Source organism: Lytechinus pictus, chromosome 1, assembly GCF_037042905.1.
Source record: "Lytechinus pictus isolate F3 Inbred chromosome 1, Lp3.0, whole genome shotgun sequence".
Classification (NCBI taxonomy): domain Eukaryota; kingdom Metazoa; phylum Echinodermata; class Echinoidea; order Temnopleuroida; family Toxopneustidae; genus Lytechinus; species Lytechinus pictus.
In genome coordinates this window covers 15,153,936-15,167,829 of record NC_087245.1, presented here as the reverse complement: position 1 = coordinate 15,167,829, position 13,894 = coordinate 15,153,936, and the positions used below count along the sequence as shown (strand labels likewise).

Here is a 13,894-nt window from a genome sequence, read left to right as displayed (position 1 = left end):
ATATAATGGCACTTGTTTGAATTCAACTCATTTTGGCCGAAGTCAAATTAGCAGGTTTCAACAATAGGCTTTAACAAAAATGTTAACACCCTGAACTACATGAACGTGACGTCGCACTGTGTCAGGAAGAGAAAGGATTGTTGTTTTTTCCTTTATTTCCAGATAATTTGATTTTTATTTTTAATTTCAATAGGAAAATGGCACTGACAATTATTCAGTGTAAGAATGGATGGAAACCTAAAACTCTTCCTTGTTTGGATCTAACTGGGCCTTAATTGCTATATATACAGTTGAGGCTAGAAGTTGACATACAACCAGGAAATTCAAAGAAAAGTTGACACTTGCCAAACATCATAACATTTACTGTATCTTATAAAATATGTGCTATCATGATGAATTTGATATCAAACAGATGAATATGTCATGCCCCATCATCACATTGCTTTGTTATCAGGAGCTGAAAATATTTAGGTGTCATTCGCCCCCCCCCCCAATTTTCATATTTTAGGCAAATTAAAAATCAAGACTTGACAAAACATTTCATATTTTTGCTAGTTAATTCTTAACACAAACATTTCAGATTACACGTTTTTGTTCAGTTGTGACATATCATGATAGAAAATGTAATATAATCATAAATTTGACATTTATATATATTTTATGAAAAAATGTTTTAAAATATAATAACAAACAATAGAATAGATTTGGCACGAGTATTACTTTTTTCTTCAAAGAAAATTCCCCCTGAAATATACTCCCAACGGCATCACAATCATGTGAAAGAGCTTAATATGCTCTTTTATTTGATACCATATTTGTCATGGTAGTATTTATATTTCTGAAGATTCTGAAAATTTTACGATGTTTGGCAAGCGAACAAATTTCACTGAATTCCATGGGTGTATGTAAACTTTTGGCCTCAACTGTAAATATCACCCAGTTTTTCTAATTCTGTGTACAAACCTATGGAAGTACAAAGCATTTAAAACAGAATGTAAATCACCAATCCCTGGTCCTATCAGCTACATGTAGTTGAAATCTCATTTTAAAGCTTAACAATAGAGCTAATAGTGTACATAATATTATTTCAAAGGGGGCTCACAATAAAAATTGGCATCAGTATGTATGACATAGGGTAGGGGTGGCGGAGCAGGTGGATCAGGAGGCACCTGCCCTGGCCAATGATCGCGTGAACTCCACAAAAATTTGCAAAGTGGTAGTGTACGACATGATCTACATGACTGTACAGTTAATTTTTCCAAAATAATCGATTTTTTTTAATTATTACTTATCTATGCTAATTTAATAATAGAATTTCGTAAATTTAATAATAAAGTTTAAAGTTGCTCTATTTAACTAAATATGGACCCCAAACTAATATCTTTATATTCACAGGCTCTTTGTAGGATTCTGATCAAATAATCTTTAAAGAAAATTTGGTATCACAATAATTTTTCCTTATGTATTCTATTGTTTTTAAAAATTTCTTATGTATTTCCCTGTTTTCTGACTTTTTGTTTTTCATTGTTTTTTTTTTCAGCCCAGATTTTCTGATTAAGCCCAGGAGGCTCCTAGAGAGTAATAATCATTCACTAACGTATGCTTAGTCTCCAAGTAGCCAGGGATTCATGTGCGTGTACCACCAAAAAAAAAAAAGAATTCCCCCCAAGATTTCTACTTTCCTCCTGAAAGATCTAGCCCTAAATCATGTAAATGGGATACAACTTCATTTCCGAAATTTATACGATATTTCATTTTATAAAAAAAATTCATTAAAAACCAAGAAAAATATTTTGAGAAGACGGGGAAAAAACTTGCTGATGTTTACGTCGCCATCTTGTTCTCTGTTCTTTACAAAGCTACGAGACGCATATCCTCATATGCGTCTCGTAGCTTGGCGAAGGAATGACTTTTTGTTTAAAAATCAAATCAATATCACATAGACTCAAAATGTCAGAAATGAAGAACTTTTGTATCCCATTTACATCATGATTTAGGGCTAGGCCCTAGATCTTTTAAAAGGAAAGTAGAAATCTCGATGGCAAACATTTCAGTTTTTTGTGGTACACGCACATAAATGGGACGCAATCCCTGGTTCCGTGGAGAGTAAGCACACGTTAGTATAGAATCTACCTAACTAAGTTAAATGAACCGATACCAGCATTGGGAATTGCACACATTTGATAATTCAATGGAATAAACTAAAGCCACATTCAGTAGAGGCGCTGGTCAGAACATTGGGATCGCCCCAGTTTACAGGGACTGTCTCAGTTTTCAAAGATTTCTCCACACAAGCAATCTAAGAAAGTTCATTCACCTATCAAGTGCTGACACCAATCAAGTGCACTAGTCAATGCAATGTAAACATGAGAGAAACAGCCTGCATTACAACTACAGCCTTGATGGAACTGCTCTTGAGGAAAAGTCAGAAGAAAGAGACCTGGGGCCTGTTGCATAAAAGGGTCTTTCGTAGAACCATTCTACGTAAGAACGAGATATCGCCCAACTGAGAGAAAATGCGTTTACGGCAAGCCACACTGACATATCACCTTTAAACATTTTTTTGGGTTGCACACTGATGCATTTTATCTGGGATGGCGCCAAGTTATTTTTTATATGGGGGCTAGTTGTCATCAATTTCAGGTCGTCTTTTTGCACGGCAAGACGAACAAAAACAGATGTCATTTTAACTTCTCCGGACTTTATGTGCGGGGGTAATGTAGGCCCAAATATTTTTTTTTATATGTTTTCTTTTATTCTCCGTCCTATCCCCACACCATTTCCATTAATTTTTTTTTAAATATCGAAATGGGCGGCACTATCTCTCTGACCCCTCATGCTTTCTCATTATAGATAATTAAACAACATGAAAACAAATTTCTTTAAAAGAAATTAAGTAAGGTAAAAAACGTGTTTATAACGTTCAGCAAAAAAAAACATGATACAAAACTAAAATGTTAAACATGGTAAATCATTCATTTATTTTTATTTCATTTTCATTATAATTATTTTTTTTTTGCTGAGATTAATTTTAATCAATAAAAATTAATTGTCGGATTTGGGCTAACTTGAGATGTGAAACAGTGAAACAAAGCAAAAAATCTGCAGTACTTAACAAAATAGCTAATTGAATTTAAGATACAGATTAGGCCTATAGCTTACGAATCCATCACAATTATTACAAATGAAGATAAGCTAGTTCATTAAAGAAAAGATTATGGAAAGTCCATATGAAGAGGCGCATTTTAAATCATAGGGTAGGCCCCTTTCGGCCCCTATGTAATGTTAAAGCAATAATGTAGTCTCTACTCCTCAACTTTGAAATGTTGAACATATATATTTTTTATATTCTTAAAGGACAAGTCCACCCCAACAAAAACTTGATTTGAATAAAAAGAGAAAAATTCAACAAGCATAACACTGAAAATTTCATCAAAATCGGATGTAAAATAAGAAAGTTATGACATTTTAAAGTTTCGCTTCATTTCACAAAACAGTTATATGCACATCTCGGTTGGTATGCAAATGAGGGAACTGATGACATCACTCACTCACTATTTCTTTTGTATCTTATTATATGAAATGTGAAATATTTTGATTTTCTCGTCATTGTCATGTGAAATGAAGTTTCATTCCTCCCTGAACACGTGGAATTCCATTATTTTAACATTTTGTGCTTCAGGCAAGGAGGTTCTAATCATCAAATTCGTAAAAATTGAAATATTGTATAATTAAAACAATTAAAAACAAAAGAAATAGTGAGTGAGTAACATCATCGACTCTCTCATTTGGATGTAACTGGCTCGTTCATATAACTATTTTGTTAAAAATAAGCGAAACTTTGAAATGTCATAACTTTCTTATTTTACATCCGATTTTGATGAACTTTTCAGCATTGTGCTTGTCTGATTTTTCTTTATTGATTCAAATCAACATTTTTCTGAGGTGAACTTGACCTTTAAACCTTATATTCTTATATAAGCTTTCATAAATTAAGTGATCAACTTTAAAGATGACCAACGTTTATGATCATTGTAATATTTAGCATTATTTCTGTCAATAGTATTTTTTCCATTGCAGATTACACACCTTTTTCTATGTTTTAATTGTTATTGCAAAGCACTACTTTATCCACTTGCAGCAATTTTCATATTTTCCTTGTCTTTGGTTACTCATCATGCAACTGAGGTATGTTTATACTCTAAACACTCACATTTGTATTTCTTGTGTTATATCTGACAAATGAAATAAATAAATTAGATTTTTCACAGGCAGCCTCTCATATTTTCCTTTTTAGTCTCATACAATCAGACACTGTTGATTTTGTTTACTCCATTCAAACCCTATTTTTACCTCAACTAGTCAACAGATAACATATTAACGCATAATTTGCAAAATCATCATTATATAAATGTATTTTATAAAAAATTAGTATATTGAACTAATAAAATGTCGAAATTACTTAGTTAAATCAATTATGTTGGACAAGGGTCTCTTTCGTTGAAATATCAATGAAAGGTGTCTCTAAAAGGACACCGTGTTCTAAGGGAAATAATGAAAATTTTGATTTTATCCAGTTATGTTTGTGAATCTTGAAAGTTTTTTCTCTTTTACCTCATAAAGTACGCTCCATACATCAATTCTACAATCAGTAATAAATAAAACATTATTTGATCCCCTTTTATTGAAATATATGATTTTATGAAAAGTCGTCATTCCGAAATAAAAAGTTCAGGTGACGATGAAGACTTGAAAGACAAAATTGCCTTCGTGAAACGGAAAGCGCTGATTTGTCGCCAATCTTCCTATCTCGGAAGAATGGTCCTAGGACGTTCCTATGTATCGCTCATCTCGTCATGCAACAGGCCCCTAGGCATTATCGTGAATTCGGAACTGATATTCCACACACGTTGCTTCAGCTGTCATGAAAGCTAGCCGAGTACTTGCAATCAATAAGAGAACCTTCCTCACCAGGGATAGGGATACAATTCCAAAACTCTTCAAAGGTCTTGTGCGACCAATCCTCGAATATGGGAATGCAGTTTGGCACAAGACAGACATGAAAGAGATTGTGAAAGTACAAAGAAGAGGAACAAAACTCATACCATCCTTGGCAATGCTAGATTATGGAGACAGACTTCGAGCCCTAAAACTACCATCCCTGCAATACAGAATGAGAAGTGACATGATCCAGACTTATAAAGTAATGCATGGAATCGAATGGCTTGACAAGGATATGTTCTTCTCGTCTATTATTACTGTTGAGGCAACCCGCGGTCACCCATTTCAACTCTTCAAGAAAAGAAACAGACTGGATGTAAGAGCAAATGCCTTCAGAGCCAGAATAGTGCATGACTGGAACTCACTACCAAATGAAGTTGTCTCTGCTGTATCTGTAAACTCCTTCAAAGCCAAGCTTGATAAGTTCTGGAATAAAGTATGGCACAGTCACCTTTGGGAATGATTTGATGTTGTAACCGATTTTTAATGCAATTCCCCATCCGATTTTTTCTACATTTTTTCTGAACTTTGATTTTTCATGAGTGGGAAAAAAATCGGGTCAGAAAAACCAAAACATAACAAGACAAAAAACATGTGGTGACATGCATTGCGGCAGAGCGCTATTCCTGTAAATAAACAAGCTCCGAGCGAAGTCTTCACGACGTTGGTCGTCAAAATGCGCTGATGATTTGTTTTGATCTCGGACAAAAGCGGTGGAAGGAAAGTGATAAAGGAGAAGAAAATTATGATTTGTTTTGATTTCCGATATTAGCGGAAGAGGAGGAGATGATGATGATTTGTTTTGATCTCCGACATAATCGGAGGAAGAGGAAGTAAATGATTTGTTTTGATCTTATCTTAAGCGGAGGCAAATAAAATTTAGTTGAACATGCTGTTTGAAGGAGCGATTTAGAATTATTATTATCAATGATTTCTTGCTCTCCTAGAAGTACAAGAAATATAAAAGACGCATCTTCTTGACTCTGTCGCAAATGCAAATAAAATTGAACAGAAGTCTCCAACATAATAATTAAGCCTGAGTCGAATCGATTTTAAAATCGGTGTTCGATCGATGTCATCGAACGCCGGTGCAGATTTTGCAAAATCGGTGCATCGAAAAAAAAAAAAAAAACTTCGGCCGGGCGATTCATTTGGTTCACACAATCAAACATCAAAATAAACAGTATTATAAAATAGGTGTATTATTTCAAGCATCCCGATTGGACAATACGCGTCACATGACATCCAACTTTTATGGTGCACTGTACTGCACGGCAGTGCAAAAGGTGCGCAACGAAAATTGACATTGCACGCTCAAGCAAACCAATGCGGTAGAAGTCCAACAAAACTGTTACTGTAACTTTTTAAGAATTTGTTTCTGTGTTGCTATTTTATAAAACAAATAATGCACTTGCTCTGTCTTGCGTAAAAGTAAATGCAGAGAAAGCTCGGTTTCTTCAGATGGTGCACACTGGGCACTCGCCGCCAGCGGCTCGTGCACAGTGCGGCACCTATCTAAAGAAACCTCGCGTGCTCTGCATTTCCACTAACGCACTCGGCTGCATGCATTATTTGTATAATATCCAACTTGACTACTACTTACTTCATTTATATTGCCCCCAAAATGAAACCGATTGTGTAATTATGATGCCTATTCACCATTAATTTGAAGTTTATTTCGATCGAGTCTTACTCGTCTGCCCGGCTCGTCTGCTCGTGCCGAGATAATTTATGCACGATGAATTTATGAATGGAAGTCGCCATTGATCGTGCATGCGCAGTACTGTGCTTTAATCAAATCAGAAAATGGCCGGAAAATTGACGTGATCAACGTAAAGTAAATCTTGCTTTCATGAACAATATTAATATCATGACCATAGAACATGATTTAATCGTAATATTTAACAATAATTTGCATATGATAATCATTATTATAAAATAGGTGTATTATTTCAAGCATCGCGATTGGCCAATACGCGTCACATGACATCCAACTTTTTTGGTGCACTGCACGGCAGTGCAAAAGGCGCGCAACGAAAATTGACATTGCACGCTCAAGCAAACCAGTGCGGTAGAAGTCCAACAAAACTGTACTGTAACTTTTCAAGAATTTGTTTCTGTGTTGCTATTTTATAAAACAAATAATGCACTTGCTCTGTCTTGCGTAAAAGTAAATGCAGAGAAAGCTCGGTTTCTTCAGATGGTGCACACTGGGCACTCGCCGCCAGCGGCTCGTGCACAGTGCGGCATCTATCTAAAGAAGCCTCGCGTGCTCTGCATTTCCACTAACGCACTCGGCTGCATGCATTATTTGTATAATATGAATTTAGAGCTTGATGTGAAACGTTTGTATTTCGTTTCAATTTTAAATGGCGGACATCACATGACGATCGACTTGAGTGAGTGCACTTGTCTAAAAAAATAATGCACGTCAGGATTGATTATCGAACATTGTCAACATGTAGAAACTCTTTTGAAGATCGTAATATCACCATATAATAATATTTTACATGACAAAACAGAGAAAAATTATGTTTGATATTTTTTTCGCATCAATTTGAAGCTCGTTTGTGCCCAACTTTTGGCTCTGATTTCATGAATAGAAAATATGTCAGACGTCATCGAACGCGCATGCGCATTGTGCTTCTTTTCTCGGAGCTCAGAGACGTCCAGAGATGGAATAAAAAATAAAAATAATGCCAGTATAATAATATTAATGAATTCTTCCATATGAACACAACATACTTTGCTGACATCATCAATATTTTTAGTATGGCCATAAAATCTTATTAAATCTTAATTATTTAACATCCAATAATAATTTATATGAATTTAGAGCTCGATCCGAGACATTCGTATTTATTTCGATCACAAGCTCTTGTGTTTAAAAAAATGGATTATCATTATCAGGATTATTAAGTCTCGAACATCGCTCTATATATATCGTTATATCAGCATTGAATACCAATTCAAATGACCATCCAGAGAAAATTACGTATTTATTCCCATCAATTTATTTGGAGCTAATTTTGGATCCAACTACCCCGCCAACTACACAATCTCAGGCAAGTTACAGCGCTCTCCCCGCTGTTTGCACTTGTTAGATGGCGCTGGCAAGCACGCCTGTCGTTTCGGGAGAGTGAGTGTAAGGGGCTGCGGACGGGGTGGTGTGTGCGAGTCTGGACTGCGAATGCTAGTTGACCGAAAATCATTCGGATCGACTCTGCGTGATTCATGTCTTTCATATTGTTTCATTTTAAACTTATATGTTATCATCTGCAAATATCATTGTTGAAGATATTTTGGGAAGAATTCTGCATTGCTCCCCGGCCTTTTTTGTGTTTTGTGATCATGGAAAATACAAACGATCTTTGCTCTGTTATCTGCTTTTGCAACGCTCACCCGGTCGTCAGCGCAGACAATCAGTGCAGGCATGTAATGCTTGCATATCGCATGCATCGACGGCCGGCCGGAGCAAAAAAAATGACTTGATTTTCCCCGCCTTCAAATTTTGATGCATCGATGTTCGATCGAATTAAAGCTGTCGAACACCGGTTTTCAAAATAATCGATATGACTCAGGCTTAATAATAATGACTGATCGTTGGAACATGTTTTTTTTTATATTTTAAATTTAGGTGCTAGCGATTTAAAATATTAATGTTCTTTAGGAATGATCTCTAGCTGCGACATCTTAAGCAAGAGTTTACGACTGCCTCCGCAATCACCACGCTGTTGTAGAGAAGGTAAATATAATCGTAAACAAATTCGGGTAGCAGTGCGACTGGCAGTGCGTCTATTTCGGTTAGTCATCATCATCCGTTTAAGTACAGTCCACCAGGTTGGTGTATTATCGTACTTGTAAAAAAAAATAATAAAAAAAAAAAAAAAATATGCGCAGTCTTAGCGCAATTGGATTTTCTGCACCTCAGCCTTGAAGCTGGCTACTGAAGTGCAGTTAACTGTAATGGCAGGGAGAATATTCCACAGTCTAATGCCTGGCATCGGGAATAAAAGTTTTCTGATAAGTAACAGTGCGAGCATGTGGGACGTGTAACCTCATCTGATGACCACGAAGCGAAGTGGAAGTAGCAGCCTGGTTGAAGTACTGTACCTTTGGTACATCAACAATTGTGTTTACCAAGCGATAAACCATCACCACCTTGAACTGGGCTCTTCTCTCTTCAAGGGTGGGCCACTGTAGCTGTCGTAGCAATGTCATGCGACCTCTTTGGTAAGACTAAGAGTTTACGATTGCCTCCGCAATCCAAATTTTTCTTTCTAAATCTCTTAGATATATGTTAGATACAACTTAATAAACGTTCTCCATTTTTTTTCTTTTTTTAATTTTAGTGGAGGGGACATTTTAGTGGAGTGGTGCGAAACTGCATTAGCGCCGATTGGAATTGTGGGCGTGAATTATCTCCCACAGCACAGGACAAAAACAAACACACACAAAACAATGAATGGGACTACACTGTTGAACCCGAGAAAAGGGGAAACCTCCCACTAACCCGTAAACTGTAAAGTCGAGGCTTACTGCTGATAATGGCGGAATGGTCTCAACAAAAAATAAACTAATTTTCTTACCCTATAACTCGATCCATGCTCGTCTTTGCATTCTTGCGTGTCGGGAATTGAGAAATGCATTCTTAAAATTATTCAGCGATCCTTGACGGGAGAGCTGGACTGAAATTGACGCTTGAATTGTGATCGACGATCGAGCGATATCGAGACTAGCCCGGCCCCCAGATTGGCTAGCCGGCCCAATTTATTTTGTCCCCCCCCCCCCCCGAAATCAAAATTCCCTCGACTTTATAACACGTTATAAAATTAGTATTCCGGGTTGAAAATTACTTATATCTAAATTAATAGAGTAAGATTCAACAAGCAATTAAAACAGTGAAAATCTAACAAAATCTGCAAAAAAATAATAGTTTTTTAGCAAAAGTCGGGAGAGCGAGTCCGGGGAGCGAATATACATGTACGTTGGTATAAACTCGTTCTTTTTTTCCTTATTTCACTCCTCTCCCTTCCACTTATCTCCCTTATCGAAGAAAAATAAACCTTTGATAAGAGGACCGCCTTAAGATGATATATATTCTCAAGCATGACTAGCTGGCGGATCCAGGAGGCGTGCCCCCCCCCCCTTTTGAGAGGCACAATTAATTTTCTTTTTTTTTTGCTTGTCAAATTTTCCCCGGGAAAATCCCCCCCCCCCCTATTGGAAAATCCTGGATCTGCCCCTGCATTCAACAGCATGCATATAGGCTCCCGGGATAGTGCTTAATTCCCTTTTTCAACATACTCCCTTTAATTCCCCCGTGTCATTTCATTTGTTCCCCCTCTCCGGTTTCTCTTCCTTTTCCTCTCTCCGTTTCCTGCACTTCTCCCCGAGCCCCCCTCCTTCCCAGGCGTGTTTCAGGGGCGGGGGCTTTGGGGACTGAAGCCGCCCCCCAAAAAAAAATCGCTCAAGCCCCCCCCAAAAAGTTGACCACGATGAAAAGAAAAAATATATAAAGCCTTCATGTAGGTCCTTTATGCATAAATATTTATTTATTTCATTCATTCCGTCAAGTGCTCTAAAATCAAAGTTTTTGATTATTCAAATTCGAAAATTTTCTCGCTAAACACTCTCTAGCTTCCAAAATAACATGCTCTCTTTAAGTGCGAGTATAATTCAATGATCCCTACAGGCTGCCTTGCAACTTTTTATTTCAAATTACCCTCCCTATATGATATACTTCACCCACCACCAACAGGGGCGTCGATCCATTTTTCAGATGGGGGGGGGGGGGCAAAATCATGAATCAACGTTCCAAAGGCGCTCGATCGCACAACTCACATACACACATAGGCTTATATAATTTTATGTATGTATATGACCCATAAGAAAGAGACACATATCGAATCAACAAATTATAATGCGAGCGCGAAGCGCGAGCTTCTATTTTTTTTTAGTATACTGACCTGAAAACAGGAAAAAGGTACCTGTTTAGGACTGTTTGTAGTAACTCATGAGGATACATATCTCACAACACAAATAATGCGAGTGCCGAGAGCGAGCTGAAATTTCTTTATATTTTGACCTGAAAGCTTGATATTCTGAGCATTAATGATTAAGATGGGTATCTAAAACTAAAAGTACAAATATGCGAGCGCGAGCTGAAAATTTTGATATTTTCAATTTGAATTGACAGTTGATTAAATGGACGTTTTTAATAAAGAACAAGATATATATCCAACAAAATATTATTGCAAATTGAAGCGGGAGTTCTTTTGAGGTTTAGACCCGAACAGTGGCGTAACAGGCGGGGGGAATATAGGGGCAAGCTGCCCCCCCCCCCTGGCGGAGTTCACCGGGAAAATTTTAAAAAACGGGAAAAAGAAAAAAGGGGAGAAAGAAAGGGAAAGGGAAGGGAAGGGAAAAAAGAGGAACGGGGGAAAGGGAAAGGGAAAAGAAAACTAAGAAAAAAATAAAAAGGGAAAACGGAAAGAAAACGGGAAAAAGAAGGAAAGAAAAAAATGTGAGAAAGAAAAATTCTTCCCGATATACAAATACAATTAGTCAGGGGCCTTAGGCCCATAATTTGACGTTTTGGGGACAGAGTTTACAAAAGCACCAAACTTTCCCTATGTCACTATTAGGTCAATAGCTTCATTTTTTCCCACAGAACATGGTGTTGAAAATTGCATCTTCATGCAAAAATATGCTAATTTATGTAAATTAGCAGTAATTTATGCATGAAGCCATATCCCAATAGGAATTAATTAATAAAAGTTAATAAAAAAGATACCAAACTTTAGGAAAGTCTCTATCAGGTCAATAGCTTTAATTTTTCTCACAGAACATGGTGTTGAAAATTGTATCTTCATGCAAAAATATGCTAATTTATATGAATTAGCAGTAATTTATGCATGCAGCCATATGCCAATAGGAATTAATTAATAAAAGTAAATAAAGAGATACCAAACTTTAGGAAAGTCTCTTTCAGGTCAATAGCTTTAAATTTCCTTATCAAACATGATATTGAAAATTGTGTCTTCATGCAAAAATATGTTAATTTATGTAAATTAGCAGTTAATTTATGCATGAATAGTAAAAATTAGTAAAAAGGAATAAAAAGAAACCAAACTTAAAGAAAATCTCTATCAGATCGATAGCTTTAATTTTCCCTACCAAACGTGCTATTGAAAATCCCGTCTTCATGCAAAATATGCTAATTTATGTAAATTAGCAATTATTTCATATGTATAAATTAGTCCCATTCCAATGGATACTAACAGTGAAAAAGGGGCCAAACTTTTGAAGTATCTCTATCAGCTCAAAAGCTTCAAATTTACCAGCAATATATTGACAGGAAAATTCAAAACTTTGGAGACACCCCACACCAAAGGCTATGTATGTATATGGAGACATATAGCCATGTACTATCAGTTAAAGTCTGATTTTCTCAATAGCTATAAAGTATATATGAATCACAGTTAAGCAAATTTTCAGTCTTTGGGAAACAAAATGGTGTCCAAAAATCTCTTTCAAGTTGTGTAATAATCACATCATGGGCAATGTATACGTAGGCATATTCTATAAATCTGTACATTATTACTATCTCCTCGCAGTTAGAGACCTATCCTATATTGTAATTAATTTATTGGGATGTGAAGTAATGATTTTCAGTAAATATCAAAATCTACATCTTCACCGTGAGGAGGGATTGTAGACCAAGATATAATTCAAGCAGCAAACAACGAGTCTGATCGAGATATACTTCAACCAGGGTTACACGAGAACCGAATTCTCCCACATAAAGTTGGACTGATTCTTCCCTAATATGGCCTGATTCAGATGATTTCGGTGGATGCGCAACCTATTCGTCTCTGATTCGGGGTGCTCACTGAATTAGAGACGATAAGGTCTGGAATAAGTCCCGTATCAGAGTAGAATCCCAAAGAATTTACCCAAATCAATATTGACTGTCCCGCATAAAGCTGTATGCCAACCCGAACAGTGGCAACAATCGAGCCAAAGGTGGCCAGAATCAAGCCCATTTTAGCCCAAATCCTCCGATTATCGCCAAATGACGACCTGAATAACGACCCGAATCGGAACAATTATGCCCGAATTCGCCAAGTATGCCACCGAATTTCCCGAAATACCCCCAGATTCTTTTGAAATGGGCTATAATTGACCGATTCGGCAGCTATTCGGATGCCATTTTTCTATTTTCTGGCCAATTCGTCTCACTCGTCTACATTCTTATCTGTATTCGAGTAATGATTCGTAAGATATGGGGAGGGAAGACTCAAGAGTCGGACCTTTACTCTACGACTGATACGAAAACGTCTTAATCTTCCCAAAATACCCCAAATGCCTCCCAAAATCCAACCGAATTCCATCGGAATACATCCCGAATGTGGCCCGAATGAAATTTGTCATAGCCATATTCGGGAGTATTTTGGAGGTATTCGGCTGGTTTTGAACATTTTCATAACGAGCCAAATTCCTCCAAGAATGTTCCCTTATTCCTCCTGAATATTCCTGCATTCGGGAGGGGAGAACAGAGTGCTCCAGAATTCATCCTTATGTGTATTTTGCAGCTGATTTTAAGTAGGCAATCCGTTTCTAGACGACAAACCAGAATAGGATACAACTAAGGTAAACACTCTGCAAAACATTCAGAGGATAACCAAAGTACAGTCGCAAGAATACATCACGTCAGTCCTGGTTTAAGCTAGGATTACACCAAAAATTAGATTCGGTACTTATTCATCTCCGATTGGGGGAGCTCCCGGAATCAATTCGGAAGGATCCGGGACTATTCTGTTCTCCCTCCCCATATACGAAAACATTCGGGAACATTCTTGGAGGGATTCTGCTTGTCTTGAAATGTTTA

The 13,894-nt window shown here is 36.9% G+C and overlaps 1 protein-coding gene across 1 annotated transcript in view; it reads right to left on the bottom strand.

The window, feature by feature from the left end:
• LOC129263749 (sorting nexin-17-like) overlaps positions 1-9,746 on the bottom strand; it is a 31,295-nt gene extending 21,549 nt beyond the window's left edge. Inside the window, exon 1 of the mRNA XM_064096965.1 lies at positions 9,591-9,746. Within this exon, the coding sequence (XP_063953035.1) occupies positions 9,591-9,650 (60 nt within the window). The 5' untranslated portion in view covers positions 9,651-9,746. The remainder of the gene's footprint in view (positions 1-9,590) is intronic.
• Between the last annotated feature and the right edge of the window lie 4,148 nt (positions 9,747-13,894).